General features: G+C 37.1%; 1 protein-coding gene across 3 annotated transcripts in view; it reads left to right on the forward strand.

Moving 5' to 3' along the window:
- The window catches only part of SCN11A (sodium voltage-gated channel alpha subunit 11), a 199,528-nt gene that overhangs the window by 168,936 nt on the left and 9,957 nt on the right, over positions 1 to 20,635 (forward strand). For 2 of the 3 annotated variants that reach the window (XM_024244941.3, XM_024244942.3), the window contains 5 exons: positions 4,005 to 4,106; positions 4,589 to 4,852; positions 5,541 to 5,594; positions 8,826 to 8,963; positions 12,993 to 13,097. In XM_024244941.3, the coding sequence (XP_024100709.3) occupies positions 4,005 to 4,106; positions 4,589 to 4,852; positions 5,541 to 5,594; positions 8,826 to 8,963; positions 12,993 to 13,097 (663 nt within the window). Of the gene's footprint in view, positions 1 to 4,004; positions 4,107 to 4,588; positions 4,853 to 5,540; positions 5,595 to 8,825; positions 8,968 to 12,992; positions 13,098 to 20,635 lie in introns of all 3 variants that reach the window. The other variant, XM_024244939.3, reaches the window with a different exon arrangement.

The raw sequence follows: 20,635 nt of genomic DNA on the forward strand, positions 1-20,635 counted from the left end.
ATCTTTGTTTTTGTTGCATTTGCTTTTGGGTTCTTGGTCATGAAGTCTTTGCCTAAGCCAATGTCTAGAAGAGTTTTTCCTATGTTATCTTCTAGAATTTGTATGGTTTCAGGTCTTAGACTTAAATCTCGGATCCATCTTGAATTGATTTTTGTATAAGATGAGAGATGAGGATCCAGTTTCATTCTCTTACCTGCAGCTAGCCAGTTATCCCAGCACCATTTATTGAATAGGGTGCTCTTTTCCCAATTTATGTTTTTGTTTGCTTTGTCGAAGATCGGTTGGCTCTAGGTATTTGGCTTTATTTCTGGGTTCTTTATTCTGTTCAATTGGTCTGTGTGCCTATTTTTATACCAGTACCCTGCTGTTTTGGTGCCTATGGCCTTATACTACAGTTTGAAGTCTGAAAATGTGATGTCTCCAGATTTGTTCTTTTTGGTTAGTCTTGCTTTGGGTATGCAGGCTCTTTTTCGGTTCCATGTAAATTTTAAGATTGTTTTTTCTAGTTCTGTGAAGAATGATAGTGGTATTTTGATGGGAATTGTATTGAATTTGTAAATTGCTTTTGGTAGTAGGGTCATTTTCACAATGTTGATTCTACCCATCCGTGAACATGAGATGTGTTTTCATTTGTTTGTGTCATTGATGATTTCTTTCAGCAGTGTTTTATAGTTTTCTTTGTAGAGGTCTTTCACTTCCTTGGTTAGGTATATTCCTAAGTATTTTATTTTATTTTCAGCTAGTGTAAAAGGGGTTGAGTTCTTGACTTGTTTCTCAGCTTGGTCACTCTTGGTGTATCACAGTGCTACTGATTTGTGTACATGGATTTTGTATCCTGAAACTTTGCTGAATTCATTTGCCAGTTCTAGGAGTTTTTTGGATGACTCTTTAGGATTTTCTATGTATACAATCATATCATCAAGAGGCCCAGATGGTTTTGCAGGTAAGTTTTACCAAACTTCCAAGGAAGAATTAATCTCATCTTATTCAAATTGTTACAAAGAATAGACAAAAAAAGGGAAAGCTTGCAAATTTATTTAATGAGATAAACATAATATTGATAATAAAATGAATAAAAGAGAAGTGAATCAAATAAGAAAAGAAAATAATCTTACAATTATATATCTTTACAAATCACAGATAAAGCACTCAACAAATGTGGTTTACTATTACTATTATTAGCCTTGACATCATGCAGACTGTGGTATGAATCTGAAATTCACCACTTATTAGCTGTATGACCTGAAACAAGTTGCTGATCCTTTGAGCTTCAAGTTTCCTCATCTATAATATGGTAGATGTTGCAAAGTGCTGCTTAGCTTGGGATATTCTTATACACATTAAATGAGAGAATGTATGTGAACAATTCTATAATATTTATTGTCAATCAAGATTATATAAAATTACCATCATAATTTTTCTTAGAAAAGCATAAACCACAAAAAGATACACAATTCAACTACATCAAAATGTAGTAAAACTTTTATTTTTCTATTCAACAATACTCTAATTACAGTTACAAACCAACTAGAACCTGGGAGACAGTATTTGCCACAACAGATCATTATTATTCACAACATATAAAAGTTTCCTACAGTTTCACAGGAAAAAAACAACCCAGAGTAAGAATGGGAGAAGTATACAAACAGCCAATTCACAAAACGAATAAATGTATGATGAAATATACATAGTTCTATCACCAATTAGCACAGAAGTGCATATTAAAATGAGAGGCCTCTTTTTACTCATTAGATTGGAAAACAAAATATATTGTTTTGAAACATGGTCTCACTCTGTCACGCAGGCTGGAGTGCAGTGGCAACCTCTGCCTCCCAGGCTCAATTGATCCTTTTGCCTCAGACTCCTAAGTAGCTGGGACTACAGGCACCCACCACCATGCCCAGCTAATTTTTGTATTTTTTGTGGAGACAGGGTTTTACCATGTTGCCCAGGCTGGTCTCGAACTCCTGAGCTCAAGCTGTCCTCCTGCCTCAGCCTCCCAAAGTGCTGGGATTACAGGCTTGAGCAACTGTGCCCAGCCATGGCAAAAATTTTAAAGTTGGATAACATCGATATTTAGAAGGATATAGGAAAATGCGATCTCAAACCACTGCTGATAATTTAATTGGTACAGCCACTGTAGGGAACATTTTGCACTATTAAGTAAAAATCACAAATGACCCAACTCACAATCCACAAATATCACTTGTTATAGATCCAAGGAGAACTCTTGCATATGTACCCAAGAAAAATGCACACATTTGCCCAGTGTACTGTTGTGCATAATACTGTCCAGTGTACTGTTTTGCATAATAGCAAAGAAATGGAAATAAACTAGGTATTCACCAAGGAGGAATGGATCCATAAAACATGAAGATTTATATGCTGTACTATTCCTCAACAGTTACAAGGAGCAAACCATAAGAATATAATCAACATGATGATTTCAAAAACAGTGCAGAGTAATAAATGCAAGTTAGATTTAAAAAATAAGATAAAACTAGTAGAAGACTTCTCACTTGAAGAGTACAGTATGGTGGGAAAGAATGTGGGTGCTTCTATGTGTCTCACTGATACCTGCAAGTCTGATGGAACAGAAACTGGGGTAAGATTTAAGGTAAAGAGGTGTATAAGGTCTCTGTAGGAACATCTCTTCTCACCAACTATGACAGTGATTTGGTAAAACAGAAGAATTGCTAAACTTTGCCATCTGTTTTCATCTGGCTAGGAATAAGTGGAGTATTTGCAAGAAAGCTACTTAATAACTTAATAACTTAAATAACTCTCCAAAAGTGGTGCCATTGTAAACAAAAAGCCCATTAAAAACATTATAAATACACTGTAAATTGATTATAAATTTCAAAATCTTAATATTCTGTCATATTAACTCAATTTCTCTTCACTACTACAATGAGGTTGGCAAGATTTGTGAGGAATGTTTTTAGGTAATAGTGAACTCTGACATCAGCTTAGTCAGGACTATCCTGATTCACTTCCTATCCAGCTGAGCAACTCTTCTTCCAAGTTGAGCCTCTGAAAACTCTCCATAATAAGAATGGCTGAAGATCTGCAGCAAGCAGTCTCAACTCGAGCTCAGCATTGATTCCATTGTGATAATAGAAGCAAATTGTAATTCCTCATATGAAGGCCAATACCTTCTAGAATTGTCCTCTACTGAGTATCTGTAAATATTGTTAAGATTTAATTTGGTATACTTAACAGAGCTTTCTGATACTCAGTTCTGTCCTATTGAGAAGTATATTGGGAGAGAAAATAGCATTTAATTCCCCAATAAGGAGCTATTTGCATTAGGGGAAATATTAGCAAATAATTTACTTTTTCCGTGTAACTTTTTATTTTGATATCATTTCAAACTAAGAAAAATGTTGCAGGAAATAGTATAATGAAATCCACATATTCTTTCTTCAGTTTCACCAATTATTGTCATCCCTCTGCTTTGTCATTTTTTCTCTCTTTTTTTCTCCCTAAACTGCTTGAGATTAAGTTGCAAGCATCAAACCTATTACCCCTAAACATGTCAATGTATATTTCCTATCAAGGACAATGTCTCACATGATTACAATACAGTGATCAAAGTTAGGAAATTTAGTATTGATTCAATTAAAATCCACATCCATTTTCAAATTTTTCAAATTCACCATAAAGAGCTTTGTTATGGCAGTTGACTGTCATAATAAATTTCAATTGACTGCCATAACAAGATTCTTTGTGGTTAATTTCCTTTATGCATCCACCTCCTGCCCCCACTCCAATCCAGGATCCAATTCAGCACCCCATATTACATATGATTGTTATATCTCTTTGGTTTCACAACAATTAATTCACAACAATTTCTCAGATTTTCTTTGTCTTTCACTAAACAAATAATGTGAGTGCATTGTTCCCATGTTTATGGACTGTAGCTTTGGTAGATAAGGAGAAAAATGGACTTTCCAGCTGGACACCAAGTCAGGTGCATTATCTGTGGCTTCTCTTCCCATCAGGTCTCTGTGACCACCCTCATTAACTTAAAGGAATTGAAGTCCTTCCGGACTCTACGAGCACTGAGGCCTCTTCGCGCGCTGTCCCAGTTTGAAGGAATGAAGGTACATTCTGCAGAAGAATGTGTAGAAGTTCAGTTAACAGGGAAAGGTGGAAAGACCAACAGTTCTTTTTGGGCTGAGATTTCCTTAAATTGCCAAGCTTTTCCTGGGTTACTTCCCAGCCTGCCCAGTGCTTAGAATTTGAGAGGCAGAGAAAAGCCTAAGATACCCTTTCTACCCCAAAAGCTTCTGTCACAGCCAAAATGAGCTCTAGCTTCCCCTCAGAATCCTGGGGTAGGTGTCCATAAGTCTCTAACACTCATCACCAGGGCACTTCTCAAGGTATCCTCAGTGGCAACAGAGAGGACCCATTATGTAGGGAGCTGAGAGCAGGGCTTGTCATGGGGATGGGGCACATGTATGTGGAGATTAAAGACAGAGTTCCAAGAGATCAAGCCCTGCACATCAGGCCCATGCTGAGAAGTCGAAGAGCCTGGTGCATCCTACCCATCTGTTATGGTTTTCTTTGCTTTTGTTTCCATAAGGTGGTGGTCAATGCTCTCATAGGTGCCATACCTGCCATTCTGAATGTTTTGCTTGTCTGCCTCATTTTCTGGCTCATATTTTGTATTCTGGGAGTACACTTCTTTTCTGGAAAATTTGGGAAATGCATTAATGGAACAGACTCAGTTATAAATTATACCATCATTACAAATAAAAGTCAATGTGAAAGTGGCAATTTCTCTTGGATCAACCAGAAAGTCAACTTTGACAATGTGGGAAATGCTTACCTCGCTCTGCTGCAAGTGGTAAGTACAGTCAGTATGTTTTTCACTCTGAGGAGAAAAAACTTCAGAGAATCATGAATTGTTTCTCAGCTAATAAAAATGCAGTGACTCCATTGTGATAATAGAAGCAAATCCTAATTCCTTATATGAAAGCCAATGCCTTCTGGAATTGTCCTGTACTGAGCATCTGCAACTTCATTGACTGCTGAGCCTCAGCTTCCTAGTGATGTCCCTTTAAGGATCTGTGCATCTCACCTTGTCCTGTGTGGCACCTTGCTGGCTCTCCACATCTCCAGGCAGAGAGGAGTGGAGCCTCGGTGTAGGTCATGACACTTTGAACAGTTCCCTGTTTAAAGCACAGTTGCCAGGTCTTGAACAGGCAGTGCAAATAAATATGGCATCGGAAAAGAACCCTTAGCCAGTCTCTTTTCAGCTGTTGGGCCACAGCTTCAGCTTCTCTGGTAACTTTTAAGGTGGAAAATTCTTGTTTTTAAACTTTGTATCTTGTACAAATGAAGAAGAAAAAAATCCAAGACACACATCCTTGAGTTCCCTTCTACTGTTCTTTTAATTGAGCATCCTGTCCTAGAAGGTTGGGGTATCATCTTATATATTCAGCCCACTGGGCCTCACCTGCTTTTCCATGCCATGTATCTGTTGATGGCAAGTCTACATTTGTATTATTCATGTTTTTCTGCTTTTGTTGCAGGCAACATTTAAGGGCTGGATGGATATTATATATGCAGCTGTTGATTCCAGAGAGGTGAGTCAGTGTTCTACCATGTTCTGCAGTGTTAGGGTCAAGTCAGAGATATCATGACTACATGGACAGTCCAGAACTGGCATCATAGTTCCAGCAGCCACAGTTCTCTGCCTTGTTTTCTTTGGAACAAAACACTATGAGATACCACTGCCTAATACAAAGGATTCTTATGCATCCTCTAGTGAGTATCTGATACCCCAGTATTCTCTAAAGTCCAGTCTTCTTTCTCCATGGTGGCCAAGGAAAGACCACTCATACAGGAGATGGAGCCAGAAGTGGCAGAATCACAGGATGCCTTGATTTTCTTCTTACCTCTTCTCCAAATGGTTGGATAGGCAGAAACCAAATTTCAAAGAGTATCTGTTTTAGATTGTGGGAAACCTTAAGACTGCACTAAATTTGCAAGGGAGACCCTCGCATGGCTCCAGACTCCCTAGTGATGGCCAACTGTTGAATTTTAGAGTTTCTAGTGATGGCCAGCTGTTGAATTTTAGTTAAAGAAAACATAATCACGGATTCCCAAAGTTGGAAGTGTACTCAGTAATCTAGCCTAATTTCTATTTTCCAGCTTGGAAAGTTGAGGGATAAAAAGAAAGAGTTTCCCAAAGCCATAGAGTGAGCAGATGGTTGGCTCAAGAATGGAGTCAATGGCAGAAATTGTTGTTTTCTATTATAGCACATGTGTGTGTTTTGACCTATTTGTGAGTCTGCAGAGTTGATGCCTAACACCTAAAAAGTATTCAATACCTGTGAGCTGGTACAGACTGAGTATCCCTTATCTGAAATGCTTGGGACCAGAAGTGTTTCGGATTTTGGAGTTTGTAAGATTTGGGGGTATTTGCATAATACTTACAGTTGAGCATCCCTGATCTGAAAATACAAAACGCCACAGTGAACATTTTCTTTAAGCATGACCTTTACATGTTATGTCAGCACTCAAAAAGTTTCAGATTTTGGAGCACTTGAGACTTCGGATTTTCAGATTAGAGATGTTCAACCTGTAGTAGCAGTAGAGGTGGTTTGAGTAGTGTTATAGCAGCACCGAGGGATGAGAATTAATCTTTATGGCCATTCCAGTTGTCATTATAAATTCACAGATTGTCATTATAAGTTAATATACAGATGATGTATAACAAGAAATCTGAGTTTGCTTACTTCTGGGTGTGTTAATAAAATCAACTTTCTGGAAAGGCAAAGCTAACAGGAGATACTTAACTGTTTGTAACAATTATAGTTTACATTGTAATACTTATGTATACAATGTAATTTTATAATTATATATACAACATAATTTTATAATTACAATTTATAGCAAAGGAAATATTTTAAAAGTACTAATGTACTCATTTCTTTTGTCTTTTTGAGTACATGACCTTCACTCTAGTTTGGCTTTGACATCCATCTGCACGGAGGTGGACATGGGGAGTAGGGAGGAAAGGTTTTGCAGATGTGTAGCAGACAAGGTGTGTGGTTTGCAGATACTCCCAGAGTGAGTGACAGGTGGGTGGAAGTGTGTGGAGGGGTGCCTGTTTTGATGCCGGTCCTGATATGTACTGGTTGTTGTATGCTGGCTTCTAGCTTGATGACTCTTGTCTATGTAGTCACCCAGCACCCTGCTGGCCTCAAATATTGAAGTTGTGGTTGTTGATGATGTGGGCATTCTCCCCATCATCTCCTCCTGGCCTTAAATACTGGTTCTCTGCCATATCCTCCACATGGTCCCTGGCAGTCTACTCCCATCCCTTGCTACAAGGCCCAACATGACAGGCCCATGGCTATCAACTCCACGTCCAAGCCACATGAGAACTGAGAGGTTCAAGAGTCTTCTCTCTGTTCAGTTATGTTACTCAAATCTCTTAAGTCAGCCTGCCTGCCTAATATATCTCAGGCCTTCCCAGTAGTAATTCCTTCCAGAAAATGCAGAAGTAAAGCAAGAATAACTCTCTTTGCCTTCCATGTTTCCCTCAATTTACCGCATTCCAACCCCCCTTTCCAGACCCAAAGAGGGATAATCAGGACACACATCTTGTAGCTCTGATTTTCTGTGTCTGTTTATTTTTCCTACATTTCCTATGGACAAATTGGGTGAGCTTTGATAATTTCATCTTCTTGTGTAAATATCCCTCCAATAGAACTCTCCACCTTCAAACCTTTGATCTAACAAAGACAGACATGAAGGAGTACAGACATTCCTATATCTCAAAGCAGTAACCTAACATGCAAGACTATTAGCCCACTTGGCAATTTTATTTTAAATGTCCAATGCTGAATATTCTTTCCAGTACATTGTTTTTGTACTAATGTCTACTTTTTGTTCAAATAAATGGATGCCTCAAGCAAACCTGGACTAAGGTCAGGTAGTTTTTGTAGCAAAAGAGAGAAATATTTTCAAATAATTACCTTCATTACACTAGTCTACATTGTGAGTGTTGAATAACAAATACCATAAATGCATTCAACATTAGTCAGAGCTATCAGCACTTATATCTTTGATGTGATAGAGAGAAAAAAAGTGAAATCTTTTTGCCACCTGCCTAAAAGTGCTTGAAGCCAATAACAATGCAAAGGACTTGGATGAAAGGGCTCTCAGATGATTTGGGTTGTACCTTGGGCTAGGAGAGCTTGGTTGGAGTCAGTCTGTGTCCATTTTAGAGCTCGATCATTCATTCATTCATTTAGATATTTATTCCAAGTGTATCAAAAATGTACATATCAGAAGGTATGCTAGGCACTAGGAAGTTAAGAGTGAAAGGACATAACCACATATTAAGTAAAGCAGTGGGCTCTGTATGGGGGTCATAGTAGTTCAAGAACACTTAGTAGTTTAGTCACCTCTGCCCGAGGTGAACGTGCCCCTCCTCTGGTGGCCTCACCTCCAGTCAGTTTCCCTCCAATTACATACCCATATGGACATTCCATATGGATGCCTTTTTAAAAAGACAAATGAGATCATACCACTCCTCTCCCTTAAAATCCCTCAATGATTCTCCTTTGCTTAGAATAAAAAGCCTGATTTTCCATCACCCCAGGTCCCCACCACATGCCATCACTCAAGGTGAGCTAGGAAAACTGAAAGACAGGGTCCCAACAGGGGCCATGGCTGTTAGGAAGAGGCTATGTAGTCAATGTTGCTGCTAAGAAACAACTTGGCCTTCTAGACAAGGTAGTTAGAATGCTTATATTTTTCTCCAGTAATTGTTTTTTTCTCTTATTAAAAAAAAATTCTAACAGAAAGAACAACAGCCAGAGTTTGAGAGCAATTCACTCGGTTACATTTACTTCGTAGTCTTTATCATCTTTGGCTCATTCTTCACTCTGAATCTCTTCATTGGTGTTATTATTGACAACTTCAACCAACAGCAGAAAAAGATAAGTATCTGGGTTGTCTTGATTTGGTAATTTTATCTCTGTCCTCTAAATGCATTAATAAAACATAATTCTGGCCTAGAATATTATACAAAGTAGCCTTTACAATCTGCACAATAACAACGAGGGAGCCTCCCATGTCTGCCTGGAGATGATCCTCAAAGATGAGCCTGAAAGAAGACTGAAAACATCTGGGTTTAATTAAGTCATTACTTTTATTCTCTTTTACCTTCTTAATCAGTGGACATTGCTACTATTGAGATGAAACCCATTAATAACTGAACCCTAATAGAACAACAACCGCCAGGATTAGTATTTATTAAATATGACACTAGGGTCATATTTTAATAACCTTTCCAATACACTTTATTATCCACTATAAAAATAATATACTCTCCTTTTTCAGCCAGTGTGTTCTGGCCCCCAGCACCCAAGCCTCAGCAGATCTATCCACCCTACTTGGAAAGAAGATGATTGGGGAAGAGGCAGGGCTAAGGAGGTTTTCTTCCCCATGCGCTATAATAAACACATATTTATTTTGCTGATTCTAAAATCCACAGGAGCTTTGTAGTGAATGTGGAAAATTAAGGAAGATAAAAAGAAAATTTAAATCACCCAAAGGTGGCCACCAAATGATAACCACTTTCGACAATGCCTCTTATGATTTTGGTATAATCCATTCCAGTCACTTTGTATTACTTTTACACAGTTAGGATTACCTTATATTTTTAATTTTGTAGTTTTTACCTCATTAGTTATAAGCTTATGTCAAAAAATTATCTTTGCTATAAGAATTCTGAGAGCCCCTGGCAGGGCGTGGTGGCTCATGCCTGTAATCCCAGCACTTTGGGAGGCCGAGGCGGGGAGATCACTTGAGGTCAGGAGTTTGAGACCAGCCTGGCCAACCTGGTGAAACCAAGTTTCTACTAAAAATACAAAAAAATTAACCAGCTGTGGTGGTACACACCTGTAATCCCAGCTACTTGGGAGGCTGAAGCAGGAGAATTGCTTGAACCCGGGAGGCGGAGGTTACAGTAAGCCGAGATCGCTCCACTGCATTCCAGCCTGGGCAACAGAGCGAGACTCCATCTCAAAAAAGAAAAAAAAGAAAAAAAAAAAAGAATTCTCAGGGCTGAATTACATTGCATATTATGGATAGACCATAATTTATCCTGATCATTCCCCTCTGGACATTTATAGGTTGTTTTTAAATTTCTTGCTCTTCTACAACAATTATGATCATTTTTAAAATTCTGTGTATCTTTTGATTATTTCTTCAGCATAAATTCCTAAAATTAGAATATTAAAAGCATTGAAGACATATTGTCAAAATACCTTCCAGAAATGCTGTGCTAGGTACCCTTATTCTGCAGAATATGAAAATGCATGGTTACTGAGATATCATTCTAATTGTTATACTTTTATTATCTTTTTTAGACTTATGGGGAAAAGTGTTATCTCATTGTTTTATATTTATTTATTTGATCATTAGTGAGGTTACACACTTTTTCACAGGTTGATGGCCACAAGTATTTCTCCTTTAGGAGTTTTTTATTTATATCATTTGTCTAAAGTCTGAGATTGCCATCTTTTTTGTATGCATTTTTATATAGTAAGTCCAATTTGTGACATGCATCTTATATTTTTGTAATAACATATTTAACTTATAGACATTAGTATTTTTCAGAGTCAAACTCCCAATCTTGTTGTTTTGGGCTTTTTTTTTAATTGTACTTATGAACTAAAGGCATTTCTCAATCCCCAAATCAAGTAACTAAATATTCTCCTTTGGTTTTCCTAATTGTTTTATGGCTTTCTTTTATTTTTCCTCTGGACTCTCATAATTCAGCAAAATGTACCTTGATACCAATTAGCCTTCTTAGCATCTGCTGGGAAAGTTGTCCCCTGTTGTTACACAAACTGTATTGCTTCTGCTGCTCAGGAGTGTGTGATGTAGCATCCTCTCTGTAATATGCATCTTGATTGCTATCAATACCTGCAATTTGGATGTCAGCCTTTGTGATTTTAGATTTAAGCTTACATTAGAAATCATTGTTTTGATCAATCCACTATATACTTTTGTTTTGTCTTGTTTTACTTTTTATTACAGAAAATCTCAAACATGCACAAGAGTGTACTAGAATTAACCTAAAATACCCATCACCCAGCACAACATTTATTGACTTAAGAATGTGCTTGTTCTAAGCCATATATGCCCTTACTCAACTCTGCCACCAGATTTTTTTTATGGAGCAAACCACAGACATCACATCATTTGATTCATAAATATTTTAGAACATATCTCTTTTTAAACATAACCACAATTCCATTAGCACATCAAAAAATTTAATGTGAGTTCTTTAAATTCATCAAATACCCAGTCTATTTTCAAATTGGTCTGAGCCTTTAATTTAAAAGAAAAATGTTTATTTATTAATTCTGTGTTTCATTTGTTTATTTGTTTCTGTTGAAGCTTTTTGTTTGTTTGTTTTCAAATCAGGATTCAAATACATAAGGTCTTTCCATTTGACAACTTTCTTGTTCTCTGAAATGCCACGATGTTCCAAGTTTAGGTTGTACCCTTCCTGCCCTAGATCTGTAATCAGCCATTTCTCTAAAAACTGTTTCTTTGTGGGAAACGGTTTCCAAGACCACAATCTAGAATGCTCATTGTCGTTGTTTCCAAGCCTTTCAAGTGGACAGAGTTGCTTAAAATTCAGGACTACAAGGAAATATATAAGTGGAAATTTGCATACTGATAACTCAAATTCAGGACTACAAAGTTTTCACTTAACATCTATATCTCCCCTTTTCCACACTAAGAAACCTTACTCTCAAAGGCAAAGATGACAGAATTTAAAATTTCCACAATTACTCATTTTCTTTATCTCACAACACACATACATGCACTACAGTCTCAAAATACTGGTATTAATACTATTATGACATATATGATTACTAAAAGACTAATTTCTTCCCAGCAACCCAGAACAACTTGATTAATTTTTAGGTTGACTTCTAGGGCTACATATTTTTATCTGTGCTGGTGGAGTAAAGTCAAACCCCAAACCCTCATCAAAGTAAGCCTGGAGTCACAAATGATCAGGGAAGACTGGCTTTTTACTCATAGTCTGGATTGAGACAATTTTCTGGTTGTCTTCCATTGCCAACAGACAGATTCGGGTTTTTTTCTTTACCCTTCTGTTGGCCGCCTTTGGATAGTCCCATATTCTTGCAAAGACGTCTGTTCCTCTCCTGTCTTTGCATAGGCCTTATTTCCCATTACCCCCTTACATTTACTAAAAACTGAGATTCTAGTTTACAGAGATTAGTAATGTTCTAAGACCAGCCATGGCTTTGGGCTAATTTACTAGTCTATCTTTTTGATCTCTCTATTTTCAGACCCCCAATTTTTTTCTTACTTTTATGCAAGTTCAGCTTTACATTTTAAAAGAATTCTGTTCTAGTTTATCTAGCCTTTCTAAATATTTTGCCCCCAAATTTCCAGATATGAGAATCCTAGTTCATTTTTCTATTCTTTCTTGCTCAGTAGTGAAAATAGTTAGAACTTTTTTTTTCCCCTGAGAGTGGCTCTGAACAGATTTTATGCAGCTTTGTTAGTAGTGTTATGTGTATTCATTATTTGAGAGAAATTCAATTGCCCTTTATGAGATGTTTGTCTAAATTTTTGTACTAATTTCTATTTTTGTTGCATCATGGTTTGATTTATGCAAGCTGAAATATATCAAATTTTTGTAAAGATTCTGTGTATATTTGCAAAGATTTGTAACCTTTCTGTTCTAAAAAGTGAAAAATAACTGATAAAGGTAACTTTATTTCTCCTGTACACCTTAACTTAAATCTTGTTTCTTTACAGCATTTCGCTATGGTCCAGCCTCTTAAGCTTACCATTGAAATTTTAAAAACTGTTAACAGTAATGTAATGTAACTTTAAAATTGTGTCAAAAACTTCAGAACTATATTCCAAAAAAAAACTGTTAAATGTAATTAGCTCTTATCTTCTCCATGTACTTAGGTGGCCAAGACATTTTTATGACAGAAGAACAGAAGAAATACTATAATGCAATGAAAAAATTAGGATCCAAAAAACCTCAAAAACCCATTCCACGGCCTCTGGTGAGAGCAATTGAATGACTGTAAATATGTAGAACAGTTGAGTTACTGTGAGGAACTCAAATTTCCGCAAAGCCATCCTTCTTTATTTTTAAAATTTGCAGACATTAAGGACGCAGCAGAAGTCAAGACATATTCAAACACTTAGGAAAATTAGATACTCAAATTCAAAAGTAAGAGCCTGGACAACAACTTAAATTTATTTTTTAGTGAGCCAGGCAATATGTGCTTAAGTAAATACTTATTGCAACCATGTGAACTTAGTGGTTTGTTTGAACTTAATTTTGACCAGTTTTATTTTATTTTATTTCAGTAGTTTTTGGGGAACAGGTGGTTTTTAGTTCCATGTGTAAGTTCTTTAGTGGTGATTTCTGAGATTTTGGTGCACCTGTCACCCAAGCAGTGTACACTGTACCCAGTGTGTAGTCTTGTATTCCTCACCCTCTTCCCACCCATCTCCTTGATTCTCCAAAGTCCATTATATCATTCTTATGCCTTTATGTCCTCACAGCTTAGGTCCTACTTATAAGTGAGAACATACAATACTTGATTTTCCATTCCTGAGTTACTTCACTTAGAATAAGGGTCTCCAACTCCATCCAGGTTGCTGCAAAGGCCATTATTTCATTCCTTTTTATGGCTGACTAGTATTCCATGGTGTAGATATATCACATTTTCTTTATCTGTTCTTTGGTTGGCAGGCATTTAGGTTGGTTTCACATTTTTGACATTGTGAATTGTGCTGCTACAAACATGTGGTATGTGTAAGTGTCTTTTTCATATAATAACTTCTTTTCCTTTGGGTAGGTACCTAGTAGTGAGATTGCTGAATCGAATAGTAGTTCTATTTTGGATCTTTAAGGAATTTCCATACTGGTTTTCATAGTGGTTATACTAGTTTACATTCCCACCAACAGTGTAAAAGTGTTCCCTTTTCACCACATCCATGCCAACATTTATTATTTTTTTGATTTTTAAATTATGATCATTCTTGCAGGAGTAAAGTGGCATCCCATTGTGGTTTTAATTTGCATTTCCCTGATAATTAGTGATGTTGAGCATTTTTTTTCTATGTTTCTTGGCCATTTGTAAATCTTCTTTTGAGAATTGTCTGATTATGTCCTTTGCCTACTTTTGGATAGAATTGTTTTTGTCTTGATGATTTGTTTGAGTTCCTTGTAGATCCTGAAAATTAGTCTTTTGTCAGATGCATAGTTTGTGAATATTTTCTCCCACTTGGTGAGTTGTCTCTTTACTCTGCTGATTATTTATTTTGCCGTGCAGAAGATTTTTAGTTTAATTAGGTCTCATTTATTTATTTTTGTTTTTGTTGCATTTGCATTTGGGTTCTCGGTCATGAATTCTTTGCGTAAGCCAACATCTGGAAGAGTTTTCTTGATGTTATATTCTATAATTTGTATGGTTTCAGGTCTTAGATTTAAGTCTGATCCATCTTGAGTTGATTTTTGTACCAGGTGAGAGATGAAGATCTAGCTTCATTCTTCTACATGCAAATTGCCAATTATCTCAACACAATTTGTGGGATAGGGTGCCCTTTCCCCAATTTATGTTTGTTTGCTTTGCCAAAGATCAATTGGCTGTAACTATTTGGCTTTTTTGGGGGGTTCTCTATTCTGTTCCATTGGTCTACATGCCTGTTTTTATACCAGTACCATGCTGTTTCAGTAACTATGGCCTTGTAGTATAGTTTAAAGTCAGGTAATGTGATGCCTCCAAATTTGTTCTTTTTGCTTAGTCTTGCTTTGGCTATGCAGGCTCTTTTTTGGTTCCATATGAATTTTAAGATTTTTTTTTTTCTAGTCCTGTGAAGGATGATGGTGGTATTTTGTTGGGAATTGCACTGAGTCTGTAGATTGCTTTTAACAGCATGGTCATTTTCACAATGTTAATTCTACCTATCCATGAGCAGGGGATGTGTATCCATTTGTTTGTGTCATTAATGATTTTTTTCAGCAGTGTTTTATAGTTTTTCCCTGTAGAGATCTTTCATCTCCTTGGTTGGGTATATTTTTAAGTATTTTATTTTTTTCTGCAGCTGTTGTAAAATAAATTGAATTCTTGATTTGTTTCTCAGCTTGGTTGTTGTTGGTGTATAGCAGTGCTACTGATTTATGTACATTGATTTTGTATCCTGAAACTTTACTGAATTCATTTATCAGATCTAGGAGCTTTTTGGATGAGTCTTTAGGGTTTTCTAAGTGTACAGTCATAGCCTTGGCAAATAGCAATAGTTTGACTTCCTCTTTTCCAATTTGAATGCTCTTTATTTCTTTCTCTTATCTGATTGCTCTGGCTAGGACTTCCGAGTGCTATGTTGAATAGAAGTGGTGAAAGTGGGCATCCTTATCTTGTCCCAGTTGTCATGGGGAATGCTTTCAACCATTACCTGTTCAGTATGATGTTGGCTGTGGGTTTGTCATAGATGGCTTTTACTACCTTGTGCTATGTTCCTTCTATGCCAATTTTGCTGAGGGTTTTATCATAAAGAGATGCTGAATTTTGTCAAATGCTTTTTCTGTGTCTGTTGAGATGATCATATAATTTTTGTTTTTAATTCTGTTTATGTGATGTATCACATTTATTGACTTGCATATGTTAAACCATCCCTGCATTCCTGGTATAAAACCCACTTGATCATGGTGGATTTTCTTTTTGATATGCTGTTGGATTTAGTTAGCTAGTATTTTTTGAGTATTTTTGCACCTATGGTCATCAGGAATATTGGTCTGCAGTTTTCTTTTTTGTTGTGTCCTTTCCTGGTTTTGGTATTAGGGTGAAACTGGCTTCATAGAATGATTTAGAGAGGATTCCCTCTTTCTCTATCTTTTAGTGTTAGTGTAACCACCCTTGCCCCCTGCCTAGTCAGAGCCAATTTATCAAGATGGGGGAATTGCAATGGACAAAGAGTAATTCACACAGAGCTTGCTGTGTGCAAGATGGGAGTTTTATTATTACTCAAATCAGTCTCCTGGAGCATTCAGGGATCAGAGGTTTTTAAAGATAATTTGGTGGGTAGGGGCTAGGGAAATGGGGAGTGCTAATTGGTCAGGTTTGATATGGAATCATAGGGGGTTGAAGTGAGGTTTTCTTGCTGTCTTCTGTTCCTGGGTGGAATGGCAGAACTGGTTGAGGCAGATTATGGGTCTGGGTGGTGTCAGCTGATCCATCCAGTGCAGGATCTGCAAAATATCTCAAGCACTGATCTTAGGTTTTACAATACTGATGTTATCCCCAGGAGCAATTTGAGGAGGTTCAGACTCTTGGAGCCCAGGGGCTGCATGACCCCTAAACCTTAATTTCTAATCTTGTAGCTAATTTGTTAGTCCTGCAAAGGCAGACTGGTCCCCAGGCAAGAGGAGGGGTCTTTTTGGGAAAGATCTATTATCAACTTTGTTTCAAAGTCAAGCCATGAACTGAATTCCTTCCCAAAGTTAGTTCAGCCTATGCCCAGGAATGAACAAGGACAGCTTAAAAGTTAGAAGCAGATGGAGTCCATTAGGTGTGATTTCTTTCACTATCATAATTTCCTCAGTTATAATTTTGCAAATGTGGTTCCATAAGTAGGACTGGTACCAATACTTCTTTAAATGTCTAATAGAATTCAGCTGTTAATCCATCTGGTCCTGGACTTTTTTTGGTTGGCAATTTTTTTATTACTGTTTCAATCTTGCTACTTTTTATTGGTCTGTTCAGAGTTTCTATTTCTTCCTGATTTAATCTAGGATGGTGGTATATTTCCAGGAATTTATCCATTTCCTCTGGATTTTCTAATTTGTGCATGTATGTGTTTGTAGTAGCCTTGAATGATCTTTTGTATTTCTGTGGTATCAGTTGTACTATCTCCTGTATCATTTTTAATTGAGCTTATTTTTATCTTCTCTCTTCTTTTCTTGGTTAATCTCACTAATGGTCTATCATTTTTATCTTTTCAAATAACCAGCTTTTTGTTTCATTTACCTTTTGTATTTTTTTTTGGTTATACTTTCATTTATTTCTGCTTGATCTTTGTTATTTATTTTCTTCTGCTGGGTTTGGATTTGCCTTTGGTTTGTTTTTCTTTCTCTAATTCCTTGAGATCTGACCTTAGATTGTCTGTGAGTGCTGTTTCAGACATTATGATGTACACATTTAATGCTATAAACTTTCCTCTTAGCACCACTTTTGCTGTATCTCAGTGGTTTTCATAAGTTGTGTCACTGTTATCATTCAGTTCAAAGAATTTTTAAATTTCCATCTTGATTTCATTGTTAACCCAAAGATCATTCAAGAGGAGATTATTTAATTTCCGTGTATTTGTATAGTTTTGAAGGTTCCTTTTGGAGTTAATTTCCAGTTTTTTTCCACTGTGGTCTGAGAGGATACTTGATATGATTTCGATTTTCTTGAATTTATTATGACTTGTTTTGTGATCTATCATATGGTCTATCTCCATATGATATGGAGAATGCTCCATGTGCTGATGAATAGAATGTATATTCTGCAGTTGTTGGGTAGAATGTTCTGTAAATATCTGTTAATTTCATTTGTTCTAGGGTATAGTTTAAGTCCATTGTTTCTTTGTTTAATTTCTGTCTTGATTATCTGTCTAGTGCTGTCAGTGGAATACTGAAGTCTCCCAGTATTATTGTGTTGCCTCATTACTTAGGTCTAATAGTGATTGTTTTATGAATTTGGGAGCTCCAGTGTTAGGTACACATATATTTAGGACTGTGATGTTTTCCTGTTGGACTAATCATTTTATCATTATATAATGTCCCTCTTTGTCTTTTTTAACTTTTGTTGCTTTAAAGTCTGTTTTGTCTGATATAAAAATAGCTACTCTTGCTCACTTTTCATTTCCATTTGCATAGAATATCTTTTTCCACCCTTTAGCTTAAGTTATATGAGTCCTTATGGGTTAGGTGAGTCTCTTGAAGACAGTAGATGCTTGGTTTGTATCCATTCTACAATTCTCTATCTTTTAAATGGAGGATTTAGGCCATTTACATTCTACATTAGTATTGAGATGTGAAGTACTATTCTATTCATCATGTTAGTTGTTGCCTAAATACTTTGTTGGGTTTTTAAAAATTATGTTGTTGTTTTATAGGCCCCTTGAGAATTATGCTTTAAGGAGGTTTTTTTTGTTTGTTTGTTTTGTTTTGTTTTGGTGTATTTCAAGGTTTTGTTTCATAATTTAGAACTCCTTTTTGCATTTCTTGTAGTGTTGGTTTGGTGGTGATGAATTCTCTCAGCATTTATTTGTCTGAAAAAGACTTTATCTCTCCCTCATTTATGAAGCTTAGTTTCACTGGACACAAAATTCTTGGCTGACAATTATATTGTTTTGGAGGCTAAAGATAGGACCCCAATTCCTTCCGGCTGGTAAGGTTTCTGCTGAGAAGTTAACTGTTAATCTGATAGGTTTTCCTTTATAGGTTATCTAATTCTTTTGTCTCACAGCTCTTAAGATGCTTTCCTTCATCTTGACTTTAGATAACTTGATGACTATGTGCCTAGGTGATAATCTTTTTGTGATGAACTTCCCAGAAGTTCTTTGAGCTTCTTATTTGGTTGTCTAGATTTCTAACAAGACCAGGAAAGTTTTCCTCAATTATTTCTTCAAATAAGTTTTATGAACTTTAGATTTCTTCATCAGGAAGACCAATTATTCTTAGGTTTAGCCATTTAACATAATCCCAGATTTACTGGAGGCTTCATTCATTTTTTAAACTTTTTTCTTTGTCTTTGTCTGATTGGCTTTTAATTCAAAAGCCTTGTCTTTGAGCTCTAAAGTTCTTCTACTTATCCTTGTCTATTGTTGAAACTTACCATGGCACTTTGCATTTCCCTAGGTGTTTCTTTCATTTCCAGAAGTTGTGAGTATTTTTTCTTTATGATATCTATTTCTCTGGAAAATTTTTTTATCCATATCTTGTATTGTTGTTTAAATTTCTTTAAGTGGGTTTTCACCTTTCTTTGGTATCTTCTTGGTTAGCTTAATAATAAATCTTCTGAATTCTTTATCTGGAAATTCAGAGATTTCTTCTTGGTTTGGATCCATTGCTGAGAAGCTAGTATGATCTTTTGGAAGTGTTATAGAACCTGTTTTGTCATATTACCAGAATTACTTTTCTTGTTCCTTTTCACTTGGGTAGACTATTACTTAAAAATTGTTCTTGGATTTATTTTTAATTGGACTGTGTGTTTTTTTTTAACTTAAAATATTTTCCCTCTTTAACATCAGGACAGTGTGTATTTTAGCCTAATTTGATTATTGGTGCTTGTAGGAGTAAAGACTCTGTATGAGATCCTTAGTTATAGAGAGTCATTGTGCACTGGCTTTCCCTGATGCTGGTTGTAGTAGTTATTGTCTTAGTGTGCTGGCAAGTTCACTGTCTCCTATGGAATTGGAATGGCAGGGATCTCTTGCAGCTTATCTGGTTCTCTCATGTTGTACATTTTTATTTATTTATTTATTTATTTAATTTTTTCCCAGTGTTTTATTTACTGACTTGATGATTCAGGCTTCAGGCCAATAGGGAAGGTATCCCTGAGTAGGCACTGGCTATGGCTAAGGCAGGTGGGTAAATGTAATACCCAACAGTGGGCTGAGGTCCCAGCCTTGATGAAGGTGGCTGGGAGACCTCTCAGTTAGATGCACTGAGGTTTTATCAGGGTGAAGAGTAGAAGCTACCTCAGCTCCTCTGCCAGGTCAGCCAGAAAGCTATTCACCTCACAGTCTCACTCCTGTCCCAGTGTTTTGGCTGTTCAGATCAGACAGCCACCTCTTTTCATCTGTAGGAATGTTGATGTTCCAAGTAGGGAGGAACTGTGACTCTGCCTCTCACACAGCCTGAATCTAGGGTGTGCTCCTTCTCTGGGGCCGCACTCACCCTGGATTGTTCTAGACAGGCTGTCTATAGATGCCTCCATACTGTGTTACTGTGGGGGAAGCCCCAGCTGTGTCTGCAGTGGAGTGCCAGGGGAAAACAAGGACCTCTTCTCTAAGGCCCTTCACAATCACAGAGGATGCCTGCCCACTGGGCTAGAGGTGCAGACTTTCCCTACTGTGCCAGCACTGCAATTGTGTTTCTGCTGTGAGAAACTACACACCAGCAGAAAGATCTGTAACTCAAGTCCTGCTCTTCAGATTCTTTTGTCCCACAGAGTGATCCCCTGATGTGGTGCACTCCCCCTTCCCTAGGGATGGGGCTTCCTGAAAGCCAGACTGCAGTATTGTTATTGCTCTTCTGGGTGTAGCCACCTGGCAGGGCTACTAGGCTCTGGGGTGGTGCTGGGGAATGTTTGCAAAGAGTCCTGTGATGTGATCTGTTTTCAGGTTTCCCAGCTGTGGATACCAGCACCTGCTCTGGTGGAAGTGGCAGGAGAGTGAAGTAGACTCTGTGAGAGTCCTTGGCTGTAGATACATTTAGTATGCTGGCTTTCTCAAATGCTGGTTATGCTAGCAGTGAAGTTGTCACGTGGACAGACTCAGGACCTCTGGTTAGTCAGGATGTTGCAGGCAGTAGAATTAGCTG

The sequence above is a fragment of the Pongo abelii genome, chromosome 2, assembly GCF_028885655.2.
Source record: "Pongo abelii isolate AG06213 chromosome 2, NHGRI_mPonAbe1-v2.0_pri, whole genome shotgun sequence".
Taxonomy (NCBI): Eukaryota; Metazoa; Chordata; class Mammalia; order Primates; family Hominidae; genus Pongo; species Pongo abelii.